Genomic DNA, 27,487 nt, shown 5'->3' on the forward strand with positions numbered 1-27,487 from the left:
AGCAAACTTTCCCATGCCACAAATCATTCCTGTCTATCATTTTGATATAATCTGAAGGAAAGCCATCCTACCATCGTAATGTGCCTCTTTTTTTTCAGGCTCAGATAGGGACATATTTGCATATTTGGTTGGTAGGACTTACTGTGCTTAGAATCAGTAATTATGATCTTTCTGGCTGTTTTTCCTACTTTAGACCAGCAATTTCATTTCTGTAGTTAAGTCCTTGCTTAATTGTCTTCTCAAGCTTAATCCATTTCTGCTGATGTCTTCTTTTGGATCAGCTTTTCCAGTTACCATTGTGTTGCCTAGTTTATATGACATCATTCACACTGTAGAAGAAAGATGTTGGTCTTTGCAAAGAGGACGTAGGAAAAGGTCCTATGGATCAGTATAGTAGTGCTGTTTATTCAGAAATTGAAGACTTGTTTCCTTCATGGAATGGCCTTTCCTTTAATCTTGTGAAGTAGTCTGTCTCAGTCTCTTCTAGAAGCTGATTTTAACTAAGTCTGATTTGTGAAGAAGACTGTTTCCTACATGCTTCAGCAGCCTCTCTTTTTGTATCGTACCTATCATTAAGGTCACAGAACAAAAGCAATTCCAGATCCATCATTAACAGCTCCCAGGATTGCTATTTCTGTTACTTGGTTTCTTATTCCGTTGCTGTGGTTACAACAATAGGAAATTGTTTGACTTGAAAGCAATACTCCTCTATTAATGCATATCAAGCCTGTTTTGATCGTAACTTAGGAAAAGCACATAGTTTCTCTTCAGTGGGAAATAACTGCATTTGCCATTGGTTTTGGGTTATGTACATTGCAAAGAAAATAACTAGCTAATGGGCAGGTTTTTAGATACTTTTTTCACTCTTTGGTACCCTGAGGGAAGATGTGTTATTTGCCAAGCCAGGAGATTTGTAAGCCTGGTTTGAGTTATTGACTGTGTGGGTTTGTACTGCACAAGGAATTCCAGTAATAAAAAGCTCATTCCTATCCTATGTTATTGGTCGTCCATCTTGGGCAGATGCTGGAAGATGTGAGCTGATACTGATCCTAGAAAGTGGAAAGCATTGTCTCAGAAGAGCCTGAATGATGACTTGAATATATATAAAGATGGGAGAGGGACCAGAAAAGGAAGAAGGAGAGGAAGCAACCAGGCTTGCAGGCCTTTGCTCAAGAAGATCATTTATAGATACATCACTGCTATGTCTAATGATGATAAAACGGAGAGGTAATGACTAGCTCCTGGAATCATTGTAGCAGTGAGGATGACTTGCAGGCTGAATGGTAAAGCCACAGCTTTGGCTGTTGGGTAGGAAAAAGACTAAAGGATGCCCCAAACAGTAGGCACATTCCCATTTTTACAAAGCATACCATTTTGGGATTGATTCCGGGTTGTTCTTACACTCAACAGTGCAAAATGACAACATTCCACTGTTTTTGTTGTTTTATAAAGGTTATAAAATGTTATAATGCCCAATGCAGGGCAAAAGGAAAAGAAGATTTCTTCTGATAACACCAGAGGGCTGTTGCAGATCTCACCAGCACTCCTATTTGGTATTTTTTAAATTCAAGAAACAAATGTTACAAATTTGACTTGAATCTTACCGTTTTTAGCATTCCATTCACTGTAGGATGAAATTGGACTGAAGTATATTTTGCTAGATTGTAGGGTTCTTGCACATGGCAAGGCAGAAGTGGCTAGAAATAGAAAAGGATTCTCTTTGAACTATCACAGAAGAATTACAATGGGCTGCTTTTCTGTGTGCTCTCCTAGAAATCACTCTGAAGTATTACTCCTACTCTAGTTGCAAGCTATGTAATTCTATTAACTGGAAAAGAATGACTTCTTATAATATACTTTCACCAAATGGAGAAATGAAGACAGCTACCTAAATTATGTAAACTTGATTATACTAAGAGGCTGTCACAAACTCCTTATGAAAGCATGAATGACTCTACTCAGCAGCAGCTGGTGTGACATTTCATCCTTTAAAAAGAAAGCAATTTTACAATAGCATGTTTTGATATGCTATAGAATTTATTAAACTACTTAATCTCAGTGGGACAAACCATGAAGATACTGTTCAGTTGCTTCAGTAAAAAGGAAAGCATAAGTAAGAACTTACAGGTTTGATCCAAAATAAAGAGTTGAGAGAGAATGTCATTTGCTTTATTTTTACTTTGAGCCATAATTGAAAAAAACCAATCTTTGAATCCTTTAAAAACTTTAGATTTCAATTTAAACTTATAATTTTACCTTTAAGGCTTAATCAGATGATAGCTGAAGTAAATAGAAGACTTTCAAAGGTTTCAGTGGGTATTGAATGAAGCTCATACTTACTGCTTACATTCAGTTTATCAGTTTGCTGTGGAATATACTATAAAAAAGAAGAGTATAGCTGAGGGACTTTTTCCAATACTGTCCAAACTGAGTGAATAATTATCCTAACCTTTCCAGTTCCTGAGAAGCATCTCTATTTGGAGAAATAATAACGAGTTTTAGGTGAGAGAAATGCAGAAAAGACTTTTGCATGAGTCTTGTCCCACAAATATTTTAACTCTGCACTGTTCATGCTAGTTATAAGCCATACTTGAAGTTCTCTTTACACGTTTTGAAGTGCTGGCCCAAAATTCAAATCAAGAGTCTTATGGAGTCTGATAAGTTTTGGATCAAGTTTTGAACTATTCCTGCATGAATGTGGTTTTTTTTTTAATTTCAACTTTCCTACTACCACACCAGTAACAATTATAGTTGTCAATAAACATGAGATAGTCAGTGCTGACAGCTAAATTTATTTTAGACACATACTACCTAACAGCGCTCAGAGTCCGTACAGTTAAAATATGTTTTTCCTTTGGTAGCCTTTTTCTGTGGTTCAGCATCATTTCCCTTCAGTTGTCTTATCAGCATCCAGAAGTTGGTCTCATAAAGCAAACAGCAAAAGTTTAATTATATTCTTTTCATTATGAGTCAAGGGTCTAAATTTTGACCAGGAAGTTGCCTTAGCCTCAAACGTTGACAAATTTTTACCATATGATCTTAGGAAAACCTTGATGGGAAACCATCTGTAGGCCACCTGAGAGTTCTGGGTTTTTTATTTAATAGAGGGAAAGACAGCCCTATCCTGGCTAGGGATTATTGGCTCATTGAGCAGCTCCACTCTTCTGATGTTGTCTCTGAAGATAATAGTCTTCACTTTTTCAGCATAGTTTCTACCATGCCTCTTGTCTGATTTTGGAGCTTTTTCATTGTTACAATCTTATTTTACTCCATATAAATAGAGGACAGATCACAGGGCCAGACCAAAAGTCACCATGTCACTCAACTGTACCCTAAGCTTCATAGATCAACTGATAGGAAATGTAATCTTTTCATCTAATGCTCCCACATGTCATATTAAAATATTATATTTCAGTTGTATGACGGAGGCTGAGTCTACTGCATAGCACTAGATGGCAGTAACATATTACACTTCCCAGAGAAATCATCAGCTCGCTGTGTCATTAGTCATCTGGGTTGGGAAATGTAAACTAAGTGCAAAATAGAACCACATTTCTTTTCTGAGTTTGTTTTGGTCTACAGTCTGAAGTTGATCTAAGCTGACCACAAAAACCATTTCTCATGCTGCATACAGCATACTTCCCTGCAAGGGCGAGCTAATTAAGCTCTTTATGTGCCTGCCAGGAAAACTGTAGATATTGTTAGTTCAGACACCAGCAAAATGGAACAGCTTTATGCGTATCACACTTAGCCAAATCTGCCATCATGCAATTGCATGGAGTATTAGATAAATGTGATTAATGTCAATGGCATAGCGTACAAAAATGTAGTTTCAGTTAGTCTTGCATGGAGATTTTTCATCAGGTGTAAACTGACATAACTGTACAAAAGTCTCTGTTCTTGTTGTCCAAAACAGATGTGAAACAGTCTGTGAACTGTTAAACACTCACATGTTTTCACTGCAGAAGCTTCTGTTAGTAATGTGGTGATATTAAGATGATAGATGCGTTCACTTGAAAGATGCGGAGCTATGATTTAAGGAATAACCAAGCCCTGTTATCAAAGGTAGATTTTTGTCTCTTGCTTTCACCAAAACACCTCTTGATTGTAGGCCAAGCAGACTTCTTTGCTGAGGCAAAGTTTTGACTAATAAAGGTTTGTGCGAGTGAACTTGGATGAACTATCTTGAGTGAAGGTTCACCCAAAGGAGGGTTGTAGAGTTGACCATAGGATGTTTATTTCATGATAAAGTCAAAGTGTCTTGCAGGGTTTTGTAGTGACTGATCCAGAAAACTTGAGTTTCACTTCTTGTTCTGCTGTTGACTGAGTGGATCACTTTATCTTGTGTTCTGTCTTTAAAATGTAAATAATGATATTTAACTGTTTATGAAAGCACGTCAAGATAAACTAATGAAAGCAGGTTTTAGTTGCAATTACTACTGACTATTAAGTCATATCCTCTCATTTCATTTCAGCCATAATGAGGATTCTATCCCGTTCTTTGCACTTCATTACTCCGTGCTTCTTCAGGCAGAACCAATATTTTATGAACAGAACCAGTAAGTCACTTTGATTTTACACTAGTTCCTTTTCTCCCTCTGACTTTTCACAAATAGGGTCCTTACAGTGTAAATCTCTTTAGAGGCAAACCCTTACACTTTTTTGCCATGAGCTATGTGGTGACATATGATGTTATTTTTATATATATTTGAGACAGTGAGAGAGAATAATCTAGATCATTCCAGACCCTGTTCTCCTCAAATGAAAATGTTAGTGCCAGAATCCATCTCTTGAGCCAAAATTTATTCATGCATGAGACAAGGCTTCAGTCTGAGATACTAGTAATATTATACCTCTGTAAGTCTCAGTGAGAAACTGCAAACTAAGAAACCTCCATGAGTGATATTTTGGACAATGCTTAAAATTCTTCTTGGTCTACTTTTAAGATGCTATGTTTTGTTTTATATTATATGTGTACTCTGATCTTCCCGCTCAGGTTGGTTGGTATTTTACTCCATGAGAAATTTTGTGATGTTGAGATTACTTACTGTGAAATGTATTTATTACTCTTTAAGATTTTAAGGATCAGAATTTGTTTCAAAATGTTAATGCCGGCTTCTCTTGAAAACACCCTCACCATGCTGGTGCAGTTTCAAACAGCCTATGTAATGAAGCAAAGTAATATTTTTCCTAATGTGCTAAGGTTTTGGGTTGCTTTGGAGTGATCTCACTAAAGGAGAGGTTAGTTCAGGGCAGCACCTCAGTTTAAAAACAGTTTTGCTGAAAGAAGAGTTCGGAAGACGTGGAGAGTAGTAAGAGGGTATTTTTCTAAGCCGAGTCATGATACTCTGCAATAGAGCAGTCTTCGCCTAAAGCAGACATTGTTCTGCATTGCAGATTTTTATAATATCTTTCTATTTGTTACTTAAAAAAACAACTTGGGGATTTGATCTGTAAGTTCAAGACTCAGAGGGACTTTACATTGGGCTTTAATGATTTAGGTGTTTTTGTTAAACAGCTAGCTAAATACATTAAAATGATTGCATTTACGTGTATTCTTAGTTGGTTACAAAGGCTATAATTTTTAATAAATATTTACTATTTCTTCTTCCAATCTGCAAATTGCCTTTGGTAGATCTAATTAAACTTATTCCATGCCCTTTCACACTAAATATTGATCAGACAAAATTTAGTTTCTTGAAATTTCTATGTTCAAAGAACATTAAAGATGTTCTTTGCCCCTGGTAAGACAAAACCCACCAAGTCTTTTCTAAGAATACAAAATAGCACAGTGGTGTTTATTACTCGGGTTAGTTCATTGCCAACTGTGATCAGCATGAGTGATCTACTGATATTGCTAAAATGTTTATCCTGTCTACAGAGCTGTGAGATATGGCTGGCTGCAGTTAGTATTTGTCAGTCCCCAGGAGGTAGGAAACAGTATTTTAATCTGTTTCCCTGGCTGTGATGAAGATACTATTAATGCATTTACATACTGTGAAGCTAGAGAGATAGTATCTTGACTTCTGATAGAGTGCTGTTGCATTTACTGGTGGAAATTTGAGTCAAATGAATCGTGTTTACAAGCCAATGGGGGGGGGGGAAAGCACAGCCCAGTTCCAGTTCACTGTTCCTGTTGATTTCAAACAGAAAAAGCAGCCAAACAGCCCAAATCTACTGCTACATGTACTTTTTGTCCCACATTTTCTTTCATTACTTGCTTTTTTTTTTTTGTATCTTGCAGAAGTAGATTTATTACTACGAATAACATCCTCAAAGAGGAATAAATCTCTTCCCAATTTTTTGTACATCCCAATTTGATGTACATCAGTAATGTGTTCCAATGGGGAATTTCAGTGTTCCTTGAAACCATCAATCTCCTGCATAGTAATTGGACCCATACGAAAGATGGTGTAAAGAGAAGCACGGAAATATTAAGTGACCCTTATAGGGACATAGTAAACTAGCAATAGAGTTGAGTAAATAATCCCATTCAGCCCTGCTGAATTTGAAGGCAAGATTTCTAACCCTAAATGGGATTAGCAAAAATTTCTAAGCTTTTAATCTAGCTAGTGCTATCCTTTTAAAGATGTGTCTCTAAAAGTCCAGACACTTTGAAAGATTTCTGTCATTAAATGGCTACTACCTAAGCAGATTTGTTTTGGACTTTAATTTTAATAAAACAGTTGAATTATTTTTTAAAAATTCTTAGATCACAATTAATTGTATGCAAATTGAATGTACATTATAACCTGCCTTTGTAAATGAAAGCAGTAGCAGCCAATTGCGGATATAATGTTGGGGATTTTGCATTTTCTTAATTTGTTTTAGAATGGGCCTCTTTGAAACCGCCTAATGTTCAGCTGTAGCATGCATCATGAGATTGCAAAACAAAGTGATCAGTAGGGAGGAAAAATATTTTAGGATGTTGCCTTTTGCAGCACTGCAGGAAAAAGTCATACTATCTAACAGCTAATTTGTCGTCCAAGGTGGTTTCTTGCAGAGGGGACAAAATATCTGTAGAACTTTTCAAGAAGGTTTCCTGTCGCTGTGCACAATTTGTGTGAGGTTTCACAGCCATAATTTTACGAAGCAAGAAGCAAACACTCTTGCTAAATTCAGAGAAAAATGGCCCCAGTCTGCTCAGTGATGCCACATTATTTCTATTTTCCAGGAACTCTGTTCTATACAATCATCACCACTAGGTGTCACCAAAAAAACCTGGTAACTCCTCATAGGCGCTGTTTTAAATAAGTGATAAAAACCACAGAATGTTTAAAAATACAATTTGCTCAGTATGAGACAATAATTTACAGCCATAATCGGTTGATTGGAAACATATCTCCTGAGAAGAATCTATCTGTAGATTCTTCCCCTTTTTTCACTCTCAGTGATTCACTTCAGCAGAGCAAGATGACACTTTTTTGGTAATCTCTCCTGTGCATATTGGAAAGTGATTTGGAAAAGGTGACAAGTTTCTAAGCACTGTTCATTTTGCCCTGTGGGATTGGCTTAGAAGAGTGCCTAATGCTAGGCACTGTAAGAATTTAGTAAACATAAGCACTGAAGCAGAAAACAAGTACGTGAAATATGAGAAAATCCATGTCTTATGTTATGCGCATACCTGAGAATCTGGTGGGTAGACTCCTCTAGGTGACTGCTCTATCACTTTTTGAAAAAAGGAAGAGTGTGGGACTGAGAAGACATCAGAATTTATGGCTGAGTGGAGATACCAAGAGATGAAGTCATAGACAACCAGGTATAGCTCCAAATTTTAGGATCTGCAAAGATCCAGGTATAAGTCAGACCTAACAAGGACAGACTGATCATACAGAACAGCTACTAGAAAAAAGAAATCAGTCAAATTTTTCATTTGCTTAAAGAAATACAAAGTATTTGGTGAATTTGGGGAGGAGTGGAAGGAATATTTTATGTTAATCTAGGCAGTTTTGACTAATAATCCAAAAGATATTACCAGATAGAAGTTTAAAAGACTACATGGCATTTCATCCATTGTGGTTTTGTTAGAAGTGAATGAAAGCATGAAACCGAGTGCTTCCTTGTTCACATGTGACCAGGAAAATTTCAGAAGATAAAAAGAATTAATTTCTTTTGTCACGCTGGAAGTGAACAGGAACTGAAAAGAGACTGGGTAGGTGGAAGGCAAAGCAAAACTCCCACTGTCTTAGTGTAGGACTTCACCCTGTGTTTACAGCAGGCAGTTGCAGACTGTAATTAATATATCTAAGAACAAGGTTGAAAGGTCATCATTTTGCTGAGTTTCATGATTTGGGGGAGACTTAAAACTTCGAGTTGCCAAATCTTAGTATTTACTTGGTTTTCAAGCATATTTGCAGTCTTCATGGTTAAGAAGCTTAAAAACTAATTTTCTAAGATGCCTACTGTCAGATGAGAGAAATACATGTTTTGCATGTGCACGTGTGTTTGTGTAAGGGGGATATTAATACAATTTTGAAGGTATTGTGTTGAGGTTTCTGGTTCATTGAGACAGTGAAACTGCAGGGTAAAATTTCTGCATAATATCTGCACCAGAATTTACCTCTGTGTATGGGAGTGAGTGGATTCTCACGTAGACCTGAGTGAGAGTCCTTCCTAGGAACTGATACTCCCAACTCAGAATCTGCCTCAGTGTTTTCTTCAAGCATGGCCACATCCTACTGTTTTTCACAGACAAAACTATTTGAGCTGTACTTTATCCTCTGAATAGCATGAATTAGCAAAATACTTATGTGTTTTTTTAACCCAAATCACTTTTTTTTTCATTTTTTCTGGTCTTTTTCCAACCCCACGTGAAACATCAGGAAAGTATCAGGAAAAAGGAAACCAAATGCTGATGTGACTTCTCAGATAAAAAAAAAATGATACTGTGTCCACATTGCTTCTATTTCCCCAAATCCCTGATGTTGTAGTTTGCACAGATCAGTAAGCAGTGTGTGCCCGGTGGTGCCCTTGTTTGTTACACTGTACCTGTGGCCCTTTCCTAATGCTTTGATATGCCTTCCTGGTTCTACTGTGTTTGGGTACCCAGTTTCCTGTAGTCTTTCCTCACTATTAAGCTCTATTTACTGCCCTTTTCCAGGTGCTGCTTTGCCCTCATTTACTTTACATGCATGCCTTTCTGTGCATAGGTATTTTTGTTTTCCTTCCCCTCTGCCACATTTCAGAGTCAGTAATCCTGCGCTCGCAACCTCTGCCAGTTGACTCACCAGGCTGCATATGCAAGGTCATTCTGTAAGACAATGAGGCTGCCAGGTTAGCAATATCATCCACTGGATCAGAACACATTGGTTTTGTTTCTCATCTTCCTCAAGTAATCAGTATCTGCTGTCTTAAGTCCATTAACTAAAGATCTTATTTCCTGTGCAGATGCGGTTAACTCTCTAGGTAACTCTACTGAAGCAAAAGTTAAGATGATAAAAATATATTTATTTCTATCCTGCAAGGCCCCTTTGGTTTCCCAAACTGTGGCCTTCCAATACAAATGAAACAAAAGAATATTTGAAGTCATATGGCAGACTAGGTTGCCTCACTTTGAGATTGCTGGCTTCAAGATGGGAGTTTAGTCTCTTACTTGTAAACAGTTCAAAGAGATTAACATTTTTGTACCTGGACTGTGCTGCCCTGTACAGCAACTCTTCAACACAGGCAGAATCGATCCAGGTCAATGGGGAAAGGAGGCAGGATTCTTCTAAGGGCCCTGCTGAGAGGGAAGTAACGCTATGGAGCAAAGCCAATGTTAAAATTCTTAGTGTGTGAGGCGGTGACTTTCCACTGCTGTTTGTGCCATACAGCTGTGAGAGAAGGAGGGAGTTCTTGTCACAAAAGAAAAGTAAAAATACTCTTTTCCTTATTTTTCCATGACAGTTGGAGCATTGTCCCAGTTTTCCCCCCAAACCTGAAGATTTATTTTCCTCGTTGCTATCCCTCTCTTTGCATCTTTCTCTAGCTCCATTTTATTTTTAATAGTAAAAAATTGAAAAGTGGGAGGAAAATGAGGTGGGAATAGCTTAAACATTTTGTATTTGCATTTGAAACTAATCCAATAAATATTCTTTTCAGTATGTTTTAAAACCGAGTGAAAAATTTGAACTTATTCCACTGCTTATTTGCGTACTTTACCACATTACAGACTTCATTACTACTTGAAAAAAATTGTTGTTTGTGTGACAATGTAGGTGTTGTAGACAAAAACACAACCTTGCTTGATAAACAGCAACTGACAGAGAGAAATCCAAAGTGGAAGGCTCAATATTTGTCCTTTCAACCCACCTAAAAGCATGTGACATTAGAATAGCCTTCTACAGTATTTGCAATTTCCTCTAATATTCCCAGTGAACCAGATGAGCTTTGTGGATGCTTGCTTCACTACCAAAAATAGACTGCACTGTCCTAGCTCGCTGATGTTTCATTCATTTGATCTCTCTGCTGTGGAAACTACTGAAGGCGTATTACTGATACTGCTGTTCTGAAGAGTTAAAAAAGGAACCTTTTTTGTTTTCCTCCTCATTTGCTACTGTAGGCAATGAACTTATTCTTACTCCCAAACAAAACAGTGTTTGAACTGGAGCCTCTGTGCAAGGCAAGGGTGGAGCAATGCAGATTGTTTTTTTTTTTACCTTTCAAAATATTAGGAGAAAACAGGAAACTGCAAAAGTTGAAGCTATCTTATCTAGGGAAGAATACTCTAAGAGCTTGGTGTTTCCATTAGTGCAACAGTGCTAGACTAATACAGGTTTGCAGTTTTGAAAGTCAGAAGACAGTATTTACTGGGACTCTAGCAAACATTTTTATTCTTTGATTAGTTGGCACAGCAAGCCAAAAATGTCGCAATTTCAAAATATGTCTCTGCTTAATGAAAAAAAGGACAAATGTACCTGAAAAATTGCCCTGTTTTTTAATGGAAATCTGATGAAAGGTTTTTTTATAAAATATAGTATATATATTTTATCACATCATTTTAAACAAAAACATATTCTGTTTTCAGAATGCTGCTTAACACTGACCAACATAATTTCATATTCAGTACTGTCTTTTCAGTCCAGTTTGTATTTTCCCCCTCATTTTTCTTAGTTTCAACAGTTACCAATTCCAAAAGACATAATTCTTATTCCCACATAAACCCAGATACATAGATCCACATACATATTTTGGGAATGAAAATGCATCCAAGATTTCTATAATACAGTAAAATGCACAAGCACTGACAGGCATAAAAATAATAGGTGGGTAGAAGAAGATCCTTGAGAGTGGTGTTTGTGCTTTACTCTCCAGGGCAGGAAGCATGGCTAAGTTGGTAGCTCACTGGGCTAAGATGTCAGAAGGTCGGATCACACATTAGGATTTGGGCTCATCCCAAATGTTGACACAATATTGAAGGGGGAAGGGAAAGGGAAAGGCATGTGACAGTAAAGGACATTGTATTCACCAGTAAACATTGATTGGAAATATCCATCATTGGACCAGGTAGAGGAAAGTCCACTACAGAATCACCACAAAGATTTCTTAATCTTCCGTTCCTAAATACTGAATTAGGCTGGTAATGAGCACCAGATCTGGTGAAGAAGACTCTACTTACTAACACTAAATATCCTTTGATATTAATTTAATTAAATATGATTGAGTATATGTTCCCATCTGACAAAAATAGACTCTCACCATGTATAAGGATAAAATTTTGAGTGCTATTTGGTTCAGCATGTTGTCTTTAAAAATACTGTGCCATGATAGTTAAGGTAAAACTAGAGGATCATTGTGGAATGCTTAGATATTCTAAATCTGCATTTCATCTTCTCTTTTTATTACATCTCAACCTTGCCCGGTTGAGCCTTTCCCAGCTTTAACCTTTCAAATACGATCTACAGCTGCTGGATGCAACAGGAAATGAACAATAACTTGCATCAGTAACTTTTTTCTGAGTGTGCAGCACCGCCTCAGTTTGTCTGCTATTGCTGTCCTTTTCCAAAAGTAGTCGGTTTTTTCACTCAATAGTGTATTTATTATGATATTAAGCTTCACTAGCAAAGATTCAGAAAGTCTGCTTTCATTTAATTTAATTTTCCCAGATTTCTCACCAAACTCCTACCAATAATTTTAGTTAAAAAAATAAACTAAAGCAATAATGCAAGCCTACAACAAGCATCTTTTCAAATATGTGTAGGTACCTGTTTCTAATACAGATCTTGATTATAGGATTTTCATATACTTGTGCACGTCATTGTATATCATAGGAATTTAGCTCATTCAAGTTGGTCTGTTAAATAACAGCATTTGGAAAGAAAAGAATGTTGCCTTCTCAGAAGGATTCACACTGTAATCTCCTGGATTTATTATTATTAAAAATCATATAATAATTCAGCTTGGAAGGGGCATATGGGATCATCTCATCATCTGGTCCAACCTGCAGTCCAGTGCAGCACCAAATTTGAAGTTGGCTCTAATTTCAAGGTCAGATAAATTGCCTAGGGCCTTGACCAGCTGAGTTCTGAGTATCATCTCCAAAAATGGAGATTTCACACTCTCTCAGAGCAACTTGTTTCACTGCTGATTATCATCACTGTGAAAAAAACTTCCCTTATATTGTCATAAAATATTCCGATATCTACTGATCACAAAATAATGAAGAGCAAAACACTAGTTCACTATTCAAGCTGTATTTTCACAATAAACTTACTAGCAAAGATATTAAGCATACAGAATTACTAGTCTGAAAGAGAAAATGGGTTAGACACACGCTTGTGAAACATACTTTATGAAAGGGAGTGATTTATATTACATGATGCCTGTAATTGCATTTGGTGATTTGGCAGGTATTTCTAGGCCTGTCTTTGCTGAAAGACCTCAAAGGGTCCTCAGGTTACTTTTTTATTCTTATTCCCTAACTTGTTCTAAATGGTTCTTTTTCTAAATTACTGACATGCCTGCCTGCCATTGTAGTGAATTAATCAAGCTCATTATTCAGTGATAATGCTCTCAACTTCATGGTTCCTAGAACCACGCCTTAAGTGTTATCAAGGGTCAGTTTATTCCCATGTTACAAGAAAAAAATCAGTGGAAGGCAATGTACTCTTTCACATACCCACCTCACACTCTGAGACAATAGACCCTTTTAGTGTCGAAACTGCTGAAGAATGTTCCTACTGTTTGTTTTTATTTGAATAGGTGAACAGCATCATATGAGCCTTTCATAGGGTAAATGGGTTGGCCAGGCAATTTTGCCTTCTTGTGGGATCATGCTCTCCACTCAAATGTACAAATCAATTATATGACTTCCGTGCTGAGAAAATGCATTAACTTTTCAAATGAACAGCAGCAGCCTGGTCTTGATAAAAATGTTTAAAACCCACTCTTAAACCACAACTCTGAGTTGCAGCTGAATATGAAACATCCATTTACAGCCAATTACACACAATTTCTATCATGCTTTGGAAAATATATATATGCACTAGGAATATTAAAAGCCAAAAACCCCACAACTCTAGGCGAAATAGGACAAGATATGCTTAGGCAGAAATGCAGTGAGCCTTGTAGCATAACAGCAGGCATCTATTGAAAGTATGTGCAGCACATAGGTAACCCTTGGCCTTACACATTATAGAAGAAGAACTGCTACAATCCAAAACTTGCCATTCTAGGAATAACACAATCTATTAAAATGATTCATTCTCAGGAGTTTCTTCCATAGATGAAGAATAATAAGACAATTAAGCTTGGGGCAAAAACTGACTCTTCCAGTGTCACAAAGCCCACAGTAGAACCTCTCCTACTTCCAGTGATGAAATAGGCCTTAGAAAAAGCTAAAAATCTGCATGAAATCTAGCGAGGACAAAGGCAAACTCACTTAAATCTTGAAGTTACAGGTACTCATGCTTAAACTGTAGGAACAGCTTTCAGTTTAACTAGTTGCACAGCTAGGATGCAGGAAATTTTTCACAAGGCTAAAATTAATACCTATATTCAAGGCCCTTCAACATAATTGCTTATTATGGCATGTTCCACTGAAACGCTTATTCACAGGATGCAGTTCTTCTTACTTTGGAAATGAAGGTTTCCAGTGGAGAGTTGTTGCCATTTAAAATGTTCCTGTCTCACAGCAGGACTCCAGGATACTTTCGTAATTCAGACTCCAGATGAGAATAATCGTTTATGGTCAAGTTCTCAAAGAACAGGGGATACTGAACTAACAGAGAAAGATGACATTCTCTTTATGTGTGCATATGTAATCCTAATTAATATGTTAATTGGCAGCTGCAGAGAAGAATTAGTAGGACGCTTAAACACCAGCTTTATTTACCTTATTGGTCAGGCTTCCTCCTAAGTCTGCAGTTATAAGCCAGAGTGATATGAAAAAATTTCAGCAAAACTCATCTCGCTATAGAGATTTGTTCTTGTTATTGCTCCTCAAAAAGCATTTATCTTCCATATAGTTAATCTAGATTGATAAAAACTTACCTCCTGTCGTAAGCCTTCCTTTCTGTTTTTGTACAGAAGTTTTCAGTGTCTTTTAACCTTTAAGAGATGAGTGAAAAACGAAGTTTTCTGTCTGAAAATCTAGTAGTCTCCTCTGATCAGAAGACTACAGTATCCTCCTGTCTATAAGGTGGCAAATCCATGCTCAGGGAGAGATTATTCTCAGCTAAGTGAAATTTAAATACCATTAGATCCCATTTGAAAGTTTTCTTTATACATAAAAAACTAACATAATGGAAAGCAAAAGTGTTGGTGGGAAGATGTATCATCTACTAGCGTGCATTAATATCAGAAGTCTATCCCCCTATCTTCCCACATTTTCGTTCCACTAAATTATAAAAACAGCCAATGACTGGCTTGAGAAATGAAGTATCAACCAGATGTTTCCTGAGCAAAGACAACTTGTGTTTCCCTTTACACATCATCTTCTGAGAGGCAGCAGTACAGTGATTGCGTAGCTGACATCATTCACTATGTTGACTTTGGGTTACTCGGAATCTTTCCTTTACTTTACCTTCCAACTCAAATACAATAGTTTTACAGAGAGATCAGATGGAAAGAATGGATTTGAATGACTAGAACACAGTGTGGAAGAACAGTTTATATTCACTTTGTTAAAACATCACTCCTTATGGAAACAGGATGGGTGACCAGTCATCCCCAAAAAGAACTTCTTTATGTGAAGAACAACATGCAAAAATACATTTTTGTAAGAGCTGGTAATTTTAAAACAAAAGTTCTACATGAGAATAGATCCAAAGCTCATTATGATTTATGGAAAGTTTGATCATTGTGCTTTGGATCAGATGCCTGTTTATTGTCAGAAGCTACAGCGTTTTTCTAGTTCTATTTGGCTACTAGGAAAACTTCATTAGTCCCTATTAATCTGTAGAGTGTGATACCTACCGATCTGTTAATGGGGGTGGGATATAGAAAAGAGGCTCAATCATCACCTAACAGAAATGCTTTGTTCTTTTTATTCAAACAACCCTATGTTTACAACAGATCACTCTAAAAGAACAAACTTTGAGCTCCATCTTTAGGCAAGGTGGTGGAAACAGAAAGCTAACTTGCAGGTGCTACGTTAACAAAGAGCATGGGAAGGGGGGGTCCATTTTTTTTAACCCTGTGCACCAGAACTCATAATGCATAATGACTTACAACTTTCACAGCAGGTAAATTTCTGTTCAAGCTATCCAGAAAGGTTAACGTGATGCATGTATAATTTACACAAGAGCAGTATTTAATCAGTCATTAATAAAGCTCTAAAATGCTTTATGAATGTCTTTACATCCCAAGACTGAAAAATACCAACTCTTTTCTTTCTAGTCGTAATCTCCCATTTAGACAAGAAGCCACATCACAAAGCTGGAACTGCTTTTTCTTCCCTAGTAATACAAGATAGGTGTAATAACGCATACTTAAATAAACTGTTTTGCTTTTCTGTCTTCTTTTTGAACAATCTACCTAGTCCCGCCTTTGCTGCTTTGCTTCAGGACATAACTTTTATCCACATCCTGTTGCTCAAAAGCAACTCTGGTATTCCTGTGATTGCTTATGACATTTGAATTCCTACATACTTAGCACACTGCTAAAATGCTTTCTGAGTTCTCAAGGTAATTTTTTTAAACACTGCCAAAAAAAGAAATTTGAGAATTGATATAGTCAGGTAAAACACCATCATATTCTTGGTAAGATGCAGAGAATTCATTTTCAGTACACATAAATAAAAATTTGGGTCCAGTTCCAGTAAGCACATGTGTACAAAAATTATGGACAGTTAAAGAGAATTATGCTTCAGAACTGTTCTCTCTCAATGTCTGTTCTTTATCTGCTGGAAAAAAAAAGTGACAGCTAAATTTAAAATGGATTGAAAGTTGTCTAGCATGGTAATATTCAATTCAGTAATGGTCTCTAAGTCCAAAACACTTGAAAAATGCCTAAACTGCTGGCAGCAAGCTCTTCAGAACACATGGAATCCTACTTAGTTCTCATAAATCCAAGTTATTCTCTCAAAAGCCTTTAAAAATAAAACAGCCCATGATATCAGCCTGTCATTTGTGATCTGCCCATCATGGCCACTCTTAAACGTGAGAGACAGAACAAGAGCACCGCATGGATAGAATAATGATTTATTGGAAACAAATATTTACACAAAGTATAAAGGCAATCACTTCACCCATTTCTTTTTTTAATAAGACAAAGCTACCCCATTACAAGATTTGTTCAGTAACAGGATTAGATTTAGTAATGATTCAGAATATTTTAAATCCCTGAGATTAAGGGCCTCTCACCTTTTATGCACTCCATCCTCCATCCCACCCCACCCCCCACAAAGGTGCTGGAAATTTAATTTCCTGCTCAGTTGTGCTTTTAGTGGATTACCATCCAAAATTACAGTTTCATTCTTTACAACAGCATGAAATTTAAAAATGCAAGCAACCTCAAGTTTCACATCAAGTTAATTCGCATTCAGTTGTAGGCATCCAGCTTAAAATTACTTCCAATTTAAAGTTGGTATCCAAGCTGCTTTATAGATAAGGCTACTGACTGAAGATAGAACTTGTTCTCCTTAAATCAGACATGGAAGCCAACTCCTCCTTTTTTTCTAGCTGGACACAACTAATAGTTTTTACTTTTCATACAAGAGTATTGAGATGTGAATGTAAGGCTTTAGGCACAAGTCCTTAAGTACCTGGACTTAAAGCCATCACAAGGAAGCTTAGTAACAGAGTTCCAGTTCCTACTGCAGGCTTCTAGTAATTTACCCATATACCGTCAGCATTTTTTAGGTTTATAGCAGGCAGACAGTTTAAGAATGACAAACTTGGGTAGAAAAAGTGTTTCCTCCTAAGCAAGGTAAGTTCCATTATTCAGTTCCAGTAGGAAGCCACCCTGCAAGGCCACAAAGGCAGATCCAGGCATAACACGTGCAGAGAACTTTCAGTCCAAGTTCAGATGTTTTTCCTAGCAAGATCGTTGTCTCTTGTCCGAGGATGTAATATTTCAATCAGCAGAACTCCTCTAGCTGACACATGGCAATCAGCATAAGCAAAGAGTGGGGGACAAGGCTAAACTTAAGTACTTTCTAAACTGCAGCCTAAGTAGCCTTTAAGTACTAAACTGCAGCCTTTGGGCTGCAGCTGGTGTTGGTGTTACCTTGTCAGTGGCTAGCTCTTCAGTTGGAGATAGAAAAGAAGATCTAATAAAATTCAAGGCATAAACCAACTAAAATAAAATTCTTTCCAATATTAGTAGATTTTATCCAGTGTAATATGTAATAGCCACTCCTGTAAGTGCAGAGCTCTAGGAATTAAACAATTCAGATCAACTTTGACCTATGTGTTCTTAGAATAATTATGGCAAGCTTTTTGCATATCCTTCAAGAAAGTAGGCACACCACTCTGTAAAGAGAAAAGTGGAGAAGTCATTCTTGCATAATGTAATCAAGAAAAACTATAAGCAAGATGAGAATTCCCACTATATAGATCAAGGCCTTCAAACAAATACAGAACAATTCTAAGATCTTATACAAAGCAGCAGGCCATTCCTTTAAACCTTCATGAACACACCGCATTATTGAAGTTTGCTTGTGTTAAGGTTATTCACATATGCTCTGGAACATGGATTTGTTGTTTTTGTTGCACAAATTTACCTGCCTGGTTGACTAACCAAAGGAAATTGATAGGAATAATAATAATAAAAAAATTAAGACAACTGCCATGAGAGCAGACAATAGCAAGACTCTACAAATGGGACTGCATAAAAGCTAGAAAGATCAATACATCCATTTCAGAAAAAAATAATTCTACCCAACATGCAGAAGACAGGTACGAATGCGGTGAATACATTGTTTGAAACAGATTAGCCAAAGACAATTGTGCTGTCAACCTTTACTTACCTTGGCAGCCCAATTGACCAGCCATGATGGAATCATGCCACCAGGATTATCAAAATAGTACATATAGACTAGAGATGAGAGAGAAGTTACCAGAAAGTTATCCAGCTATAGTCTGAGTATTAGCTCTAACACCATATGACAGAAGCTGTCGGTGTGCATGACTGAATCACCAAGTACAACAGTTCTGCTCTAAATTCTTCATAAAAAAGTCAACTTGTACTGAAGTGGAATGTGAAGTAAGTATAGCCATTCCCAGCTAACCTCTGGGAAGCTGAGCGCACCATAATATTAATTTAGACTATTGCAAACCATTTTAGGCAGCCTGTCTTATAAAATAAGGTTGTCTTTAAAGGACTAATCTCAGGCAGGAGTCCATCTCTAGGAAAATCCTTTAATCTATAAATCTGTCAAACATGATACTTATATCATTGCTGAGTTTACCAGATTGCAGCTAGCATCAGACTCTACCCAACTGAACTGGCTATCAGGAAAAGAAGTGCGGGCTGGGGGTGGGATGGAGGAGGCAGAATGAAGTGGTCAGTAGTCTATTCTTAACTACCCAGCCCAACTGTTAAATAAAAGATTCTTAATGGTAGCACACTGCACTGGACGTTTCCAAAAGTTTCATTCATTTTAAAGTATTCCTAGTACTCAGTACATCCACTTTACAGTAGCTGTTTTTAGCTTAAAATTTCCAGTCTCCCTCTTTGTGGAGGGAGCCAATACATACATTCTTTGGCTACGTGACTCGTGATCACACTTTCCTGACCTCTTACCTTTAGATCCAGTCTTGCCATCACTTTCAATTGCCAGACTTTGTTTATAGCTTTTAACTCTGATAATACCAGGCTTTTCAGGGCACTGAGGAACAGACACACTTTGAGCTAACGCAACCCAGATCTTCCGCCCATCGACATCCATCTCTCGACATTCACGAATATAGACATACTGTATTCCAAGTTGAGGAGGCATGTCAAAACAGTGTCAGTTTGACATATGATGAATTGACAAGTGAATTCCATTACAAATACCAGCCCCTTCAAGTTATTTCTTATGCTTCTACAGCATTCAGTCCTGCAGAGTAATAATTCAGCTATGTGAGCTTTAGTTGTGTGTGGGAAGAGGCACCCACACTCTTCTTCATGCTATATATACTCATGTAACATGAGGACTGAAAGATCTTAGATCAAGTGCAGCAGAAGCAGTAGAATCAGTACATTGTTGGGATCCCTGGATGACCAGGTGACAAAAGCTGCAAGAGGAACAAAAAGCTTGAAAGGATACATCTCTGTTTGAGAGAGGAAAAGGGTACTTCACTTCCCAGTAGATTACTTTTTCACCATCATATGTTTTCTCATACAGTTCTACAGTTGAAAAAGGAATATTGTTAGATATTTTTAATTTCTACTGCAACAGAACTATACATGGCATCAAGAACTGCTCAGATTGACATGAACACATTTTACACGCAACCCTTATGTCAAAATTGATATGTATGTAAAGTTGTAGCAGTATAAGACATTAAAAAAGTTCTGTAGCGTGGTTGTTCAGGAACCAAATACACAAAAATAGGTGGCCTGTTTTTCTGCTGCTGTTGAATTAATTGATGAAAAAAAAAAAACCCACCACACAAAAGCCAACACCCCCCCAAAAAAAACCCCAAAACACAAAACCAGAACAATTCTGGGGGGAGGCAGAGTCAAATTCCTTTTCAGACAGTTAGCTCATTCAAAGCCTTTCCATCTCAAAGCTTTTTCCTCACCTATGCATATTCTGTACAATTCTGAGCCACAAGTACAGCATGCTTTTTCACAAGTATGTCATTATCCTTGTAAATGATCCTGAGTTAACATGGAACTAGGAAGAGTACTGCTTTCTAATACCTAAAGAGGTCTTACAGTGAGGGATTAATGAAGTTTGGAAAAGCTATTAGGAATTTCACAGCAGTATATACAGGCAACAGTGAACAAGAAGCTCGAGCAGTTTATGAGCCTTCATTACACCACCTTCACTCTGCCTGGAAACTCAATCAGAAGGCAGCTGAATAGGGAAAAAAAAAAATTCTAAGAATAGTCCCTAAAACATGGCAGTGACTCAGTCAGATAGTAGTGTGGCATGTGGCATGAAGAAGAAAAATTAGTTCAAATCAAACTACATAATTGAAAAAATGACTACTGTACAGCTTCTTCCCTTGAGGCAGTAACTGCCATTATCAGGACCTGACAAGCCATAGGGCCGAGCCAGGATAAGTTCCTGTCTGCTCAGGGACTGGTCATTACATGGGTGCAGTTAAAAAGGGTGTGATCCAGAAACGCACTTCACATTAACAGTCAGAGTGGTCTATTCCTCCTTTAGAGCAGAGTTCTGCCTAGAGGTGCTATCTATCCTTCAGAGCTAATGCACACAGTCTGCCACATCACTTTCAGTGGTTTTGAAAATAAGGCTAGAACAAACTGATAACCTCATTGCTAAGGCAAGAGGAGTGCCACAGATGGGAGATACTTTCCCTATATAATGTGTTCCAAACTAGGCTTCTGTTAGTATGCCCTGCAAGTCAGCTGTCACCCATGAAAACAGCTTCTCTTCTCCAGGTTGGAGCAGTATCGGATGCACAATACTCCTAGTGCTGTAATAAGCTACAGCATTATGCTATCCACCAGAGGTCACTGGAGCATTGGTTTATTAGCTTTACTTTCATTTCTAACTGAGAGCTTTCCTTTTCAAAGGTATTAAGACACTATTTTAAAAGACCTCGATGCAATTTTTAGCTACTAACTCATCTACCTTTGTATCTTTGCAAACACAGAAAAACCACACAATAGGTAAGTCATGTCCCACCTGTATTCACTTTGGTCTGTCAATACTAGTGGACAGCTTCTGATCAAAGCAGAATACAGTGCATTTTAATCAATAACCACATTTCACTTAGCATTACTACAATAGATCACAAGTCTGCTTTATTCGTAACAGGCACAGCTGCATTTGCTGCTTTAGCAGTCCATTATTACTGTTAAATTGTTGGGAAGTAAGATCTCTATCAGGATGGTGTTGCAATCAGGAGTAGCAAGTTTCAATGTTGCTCAGGCCCAACCATTTTGTGTCATGCCACAGAAGCATGCGGTACCTCCGTCACTACTCTACAGTTTAGTCACAGTTTCCCTGCTGAATTGGCAGCAGCAGCACAGACCAGACCTCAGGTTGTCCCTGTCTTGTAGATATCCAGGAGCCTGCTCTGGAAATAGCCAGGGCACCAATAGCAATGCAACAACAGCAGCAGACTGATACCAAAACTTGAGGCCTCAGGCAAACCCTTGGCAACAACAGATCAAAGCACGATCTGACAGGAATCCTGTCCGTATCTGCCTCCAGTCAGGCCTTCATAAAGAGTTTTGCTGAACAGAACTAGAGGACAGCGATAAGCTGTCTGGTAACTGCAGGAGCAGTTACCTTTTCAACTAAAAAGGCAGCTACTTCTACTCTGGTCACATTTTTCAGTGCCAGCCAGCAGTTCAGCAGAGAACTCTTCTTTGGACTGCCATTATTGCATAGCTGTAAGAGCAACAGGGAATACAAACAGTAAAACAAATAGCAAGAAGGCTCTGAATGGAAGTTTTCTGGTTTTTCTCCCTAAATGTGAAAGGAGAAAACCCAAGCTTACATAGTTTACATTGAAAATGCTGGCTAGCACTATTTCATCGTATGTACAGTTCTAAAGAATGGGCGGGCTTGTGTCAGTTTTTAAGCTAAAAGGAAAGCGTTAACATTATGTTTATGCCCTTCAAGAGTTAACTTCTGTGAAACGCTGGACTTGAAGTACCAGCACAAGTATAAATTCACAGATGAACATATCATGGCCAGCAAGGATATAAACACCAGCTCTGCAACATTATCTAGTTTTTAGTTTAAGGGTGTAGCTTCCCCCAACTGCTTCCTTTCTTTTTCTCTAAGAAGGAATTAAAAAAAAAAAGTGTTTGTTTAAGAAGGATCTAGTTCTCCTAAATGCACTTAAATCAAAGACTACTGAAGTAACTTAAGATAACACAGTATTTTTACATCCAATATGATAATATTGAGTCCCACTCCACCTCTTTGTTTCATTAATGGCAAAGCAGCCTTTGCTACAAGAAAGCTATTGCCCATTTTGACAAATAACACCTACTAATGAAGACATAGGTTCTTAAGCTTGACCAAGTACTGACATGAGTCAAATATGTGGTTCTCTGTACCAATACAGCCAAAGGCATTACCAGTAATTGTTCACCATAGAGCTGTCCTAGACTTAACAAGCACAACATTTAACAATTCTTTGGTTTTTAACACTGTTCTTTGTTCAGCAAAACACTTTGGCCATGTTTCAGTTTTATTGGCCTGAACTGATTTTAAACACAGGCTTAAATGGGAAGGGCTCCTCATCTTTAAAATAAATGGATTACTGGATGCCTGCATCAGCTGAATCCTTGCCTTGTCACTGCTGACTTAAGATGCTTTAACATCATATGGATATCCAGGTTCAACACCCTTTTTCAAAGACAACATTAAACAAACACAACTAAATTAGTTATTCCTTTCTCTGTTAAAGCCTGAAGTCACCAACTATTCTCTCGATACACCCATTTCTGATTGTAAAAGGTGCCAAGAACAACCAATGCTTTCAGGAAAAGACATTCCATCACGCGTCAAACTGGTGCAAGCCATTGCACTGCTCTGCAATGCAATATGCAAAGATGCACAAAAGGTACTGTCTCCATTTCTCCCCAGAACATCTACTAAAATTTAACCTAGGAATTACAACAACTAGAAGCTGCAAGGTGCTCCAGCATAACAAGTGATGCCAGCTATGTGCTTTAACCAACATGGAAAGAATTCATTCCAGAAGGAAGCTATATGGCGATTCCACGTCAGTGTCTACTTGTATATTTGCAGAGTGTAACCATATCCCAAAATATACTTAAGTCTGGCTGAAAGTCTTTGGACGCAGCAATTTTAAAATACCTTTGAACAAAGTTTTAGTGGGAAGAGTCAATGTGGACATAAAGCTTGCTTTTAAACTGCTTAGATGAGCTTACCTTTAACATACTGATCCCATTGTTTTCTGAAATCTAAATCCATATAGACATCTGCACACAGTTTTGGGGGACAGTCAGCAAGACCACCAAAGATTTTATACTCATAAAGTCCTGATTGCTGTGGAAACAGAATGGGGAGAGGAAAAGTCACACAGGAAAGGGAAGTACTCTGCAGCAGGGAGAACAGCTGAAGGAAGTTAGGTGGGGCACATACTACAAATTTGCTCAAGAGCTGTGAAAGCAAGTGTTCAAAAAACAATGCAAGATTCAGTCTTTAACCTCTCGACTTTTTGATCTATACATGAAAGTTTAAATCCAGGCAGGCTGACCTGCCCAGCACAATGGTTGTTCCTTCCCTTACACCAGTACCCTTTTACTTCATAAGTAGTTCCAAAGGCAGCATGTTTCTTCACGCACACACACACCCACCCCTTTTCATCTCCAGTGGTCAGTGTGGACTAAATCCTGCCCACACGGAAGCTTACCAGAAGCATTAAATTGTTGTGGCAAGGTCTCCAGACCCTATATAATGTATTTAAGAATCTCAGCCATTTCCAGGATGTTACCAAGTACTGCACGATCTGGAATAAGCTTTCCAGCTAGTCAGGTATGCTTATGCTTCAGGCTGTGATACAAGAACGCTTTATAATGTTCACGCTTATATACAATGCACTATTATATCTACCTTGAATATTTATCAGCTATTTTCTTTCTGAAAGCTGTCTGCACTGAAGGGGTGGGGTGCAGGATATCTCCTATGTTAATGCTTTTAATGTTTCAACATATGGAAACTCCATCTGTGCCTATAGAGCAATGTTTGTTCTATTGTTAGTACCAGTTCAGGACTAAATTAAAACAATGAGAGTATTTTGAATATACAGTGTAGGAGTCCAATTCAGGCATTCCCAAGGAAAGGGAGGGAAGGATTATACAACATTCTGTTAGTGAATGGTTGATTTTTCTTCTCCCTCCCCCCTCCACAAATCAACCCTAGAAGATGAAGATTTGATGTACCAGAAGATAATAATGGGACCAAGAAGCTTAAGGTACTCATCTTCACTGTGGCTTCACTGAAGCACCAATCCCTAGCTTCAAACCTGAACTGTTCAGCACCTGTGCAGCCCCATGCACTCATGTCACCTTTGTAAAAGGCATCAACATTTTTATTTTCAAAAGAAAAACTAATTTTGAAAATATCACACTCGAAATTGAGCCGAGACCCACCAGCATATGCCAAAGCACTGCATTGGTACTTCAAAAAATAGTTGGTTTAGCTTAAGCACTATTTCATTCCAGGTCACTGGTCAGAAATGCTGTGTGGATTATCTTGCACATAGGTATATTTACATTGTCACATAAGGCAGGAGAATAGCAAGCCACAATTCTCCTCGCTCTTCTAGTAATTCAGAAAAAAAGTCTTACTTCCTCATGTCATTGGGCTGCTCTTCCACTGAAGAACAGAAGTCTTTAGATTCTTTTCCTGGACTTTGATTATGACTGCATCTTGAGAGGTAACAAACCAAGCTCACCCGTAACTTTAATTCTGCAGTCAACATGCAAAGCTAGCTGTCCATCAGCACACTCACCGTTTCTTTGCATCCTTCAGCTTCCTCTAAATCTGTTTGATAGAAGAAAGCCATGCAGTAATTTTCTCATTTAAACTATCAGAGCTTGCATCAAAGACTTTGCATAAAATTATGTGCTTTGTGCCTTAGCGAGGACAGACCACAGTTTCTCACTTCCAAACAGCTTTAGGACCACAAACTATTACCTTGTATTGCTTGTTTCTAAAGCTTTTATGTTCCACCCAATAGGCAGCTGCAAGTGCCTGTAATACTTTTAAATCGAGGATCATCAAAAGATATGCATACAATATAGGTCTTTAAAGCATTTTTGCTATAGATAGAACCTCCATCAGAGGTTAAAATAGAGCTGTAGTGATGTCATTTACTGTCACATAATTCAGAAGCCACTAAATACAGAGTGCAAGTGCTGCACTACCTGATCTCCCGACTTAACAGATGGGATTCTACCTTACAATCAAAGGTAGGCTCCCAACCGGTTCACAGTATCAGTTCAGTCATTCTTGCATCTGTAGCCTTCAAGTTCTTACACTGTAGCTCAAGACAGATCAAGAAATTATGTTGTTCTTCTCTATCAGTCTGTTTATTCCACTGCTAGACAAATGGTGGCATACATCATTAAATATCTTCTACTAAAAAAGGCAGTATTTTGATAACAGTATGAAATAACAAATCATGATCTGAAAAGTGAACAGTACATCTTGCGGGAGGCAAGATAGACATTCAATAAAGGCAGCAATTTACAAAAAAAAAGTTAAAACAAGAGTAAAATGTTTCAGGTTTTCAGAGGCCTATCAGCAGGAGAGTCAATCAGCAGGTTGGAATACAGCACAGAGCAGGAAAGCCCGGGAGATCTGTTTGTGTAGCCTGCAGAAAAGGTGGAAAGAGAAGGCAACAGGAAATATAATTGCTGCCTTCAGCTTCCTGGACTACCACTGCTATAGTGGACTCCCAGTTCAGTAAGTGTTAAAAGCCAATTTTTCCAGTAACAACTTTAAGCAAAGACCCTTCTCCTAGACTTGGTTCTTCTTCTCATGTGGCAATTTGAAGCAACTGAAAGACAAAACAAACAAGAGACTTATTTCCCAGCAGAATCAGAAGACTGGACTTGAAAAGGTCCCTTGCATCCTACCTAGTCTGTCCATCCACCCTAAATCGGGGTCATGTACAAGATGTGAAAAACAACAACAAAAAAAAGACACCTCAATGTTTTTCAGCAAGCTCAATAGTCCTTCTATATAAAAGCGTGAGAAGAAGCCTGAGCCTTCCATCTAGCCAGCTCCAGTTTATACAATAGCAGCAAAGCCACAGCAACACAGGCTTCCCCAGTACAAGTCTCACGGACACCTGGACCCATTTGTTTGGTTAAATCCAGTCTCCAGCTTCCCGAAGGTACTTTGCCTTCGTTCACCGTGTGATGCATTTACAGGTCTGTGACGAGCTCCAGTCCTAAAGTCTCTATTTCATCCACTCCAGAAGCAACACTTCTAGTAAATTCGATTTCATCAGCATATCTAGTGCCTGCATAGATACCTGGCAGACACCGGAGGCTCACCTTTGCTGCGTGCTCTCATTGATAAGCCTGTCTTGCTATTGCCAGTTACCATGCGCATGCTGTAAATAAGGACTACTTACCGCCAAAAAATTCTGAGGTGTATGAAGTGACTTTTTTTTTTTTTCAAAAAGACTTTCCCTGCCTTTCACACAGACCTATACATTTGCTTTATTTGCTATGTTTTTCTAACATGACCATGCCTGAAATGATTTTTCAGAATACAAATACAAAATTGTCATGCAAAGCGCAGCATAAAGTCCAGCTTTATAAGGAGTTGAGAGGTAACTATGATGACAGAACTAAAGAAATAGGATATTTATATGGATTCAAAAGTCATTGTTAAATCATAAATCTGCATCAGAATGGAAACACCATGTTAATCACTTACAAGTCAGTTCTGGAAGCCTAAACTTTTGAACTTCTTAAGAGAAGTAAGTCCTCCCCAAAAGAGGGGATTTCATTTCAACCTTTTCTGAACTACGTTCTGATTTTAGAAGGAGAAAGGTGGAAAATCAGTTTGAAGGGAGTTTTGGAGAGAGGGAGAAGGAAGGGAAGCGGGAGTCTGCAGATCAGGAGGATGCTCTCTAACACGGGAGGTGCTGAGGGACAGGTCTCTCCTCCACCACACGCATCGCTCAGAGGGGGCTCGGGAGAGAAGTGGGACGCGCAGAGCAAACGCTCCGTTAGACCCACGACTGCTCCTGTCGCCGACAGCACCTTCCGCCAGGAATTCCTCCAGCCACCAGCTGTCAACAAGCTTTAAGAGCCTCACAGTTTGCAGGTTCCCCTAGCAGTTTGTAAGAGCGGTGTTTACTGCAGCAGGGCAGCTTTCTCCATCAGCAGTTAATAGCATTACCCTGAAAGCTGCTTTCTGAGAGCCTGGAGAAACTGAAGG

The 27,487-nt window shown here is 38.2% G+C and overlaps 2 protein-coding genes across 2 annotated transcripts in view; both read right to left on the minus strand.

Annotated features, from left to right (window-relative positions):
- The window catches only part of ANKFN1 (ankyrin-repeat and fibronectin type III domain containing 1), a 166,515-nt gene extending 149,711 nt beyond the window's left edge, over window positions 1–16,804 (minus strand). Inside the window, 2 exon segments of the mRNA XM_009323793.1 lie at window positions 14,470–14,526; window positions 16,782–16,804. Of these exon segments, the coding sequence (XP_009322068.1) occupies window positions 14,470–14,526; window positions 16,782–16,804 (80 nt within the window).
- An 830-nt stretch (window positions 16,805–17,634) lies between these two features.
- Window positions 17,635–26,650, minus strand: PCTP (phosphatidylcholine transfer protein). Its single transcript, XM_009323794.1, has 7 exons — window positions 26,593–26,650; window positions 25,041–25,072; window positions 23,455–23,686; window positions 19,673–19,752; window positions 19,165–19,336; window positions 18,389–18,456; window positions 17,635–17,891 (listed from the first exon to the last, which is right to left on the minus strand). The coding sequence occupies exons 1-7, from the start codon at window positions 26,648–26,650 to the stop codon at window positions 17,826–17,828; spliced, it is 708 nt and encodes a 235-aa protein (XP_009322069.1). The 3' UTR covers window positions 17,635–17,825.
- Window positions 26,651–27,487: the final 837 nt, after the last annotated feature.

This window comes from Pygoscelis adeliae, unplaced genomic scaffold (genome assembly GCF_000699105.1).
Source record: "Pygoscelis adeliae isolate BGI_AS28 unplaced genomic scaffold, ASM69910v1 Scaffold75, whole genome shotgun sequence".
NCBI classification, from domain to species: domain Eukaryota; kingdom Metazoa; phylum Chordata; class Aves; order Sphenisciformes; family Spheniscidae; genus Pygoscelis; species Pygoscelis adeliae.

Bases quoted from the DNA above. Each gene is read 5' to 3' on its own strand.
- PCTP (XM_009323794.1), bottom strand. From the start codon at position 26,650: ATGCGCATGGTAACTGGCAATAGCAAGACAGGCTTATCAATGAGAGCA. The intron at 25,073-26,592 runs GTGAGCCTCCGG...TCTATCAAACAG, and splicing joins AATGAGAGCACGCAGCAAAG to ATTTAGAGGAAGCTGAAGGA. The intron at 17,892-18,388 runs GTAAGTAAAGGT...TTCTCTTTACAG, and splicing joins TGGTCAATTGGGCTGCCAAG to AGTGGTGTGCCTACTTTCTT.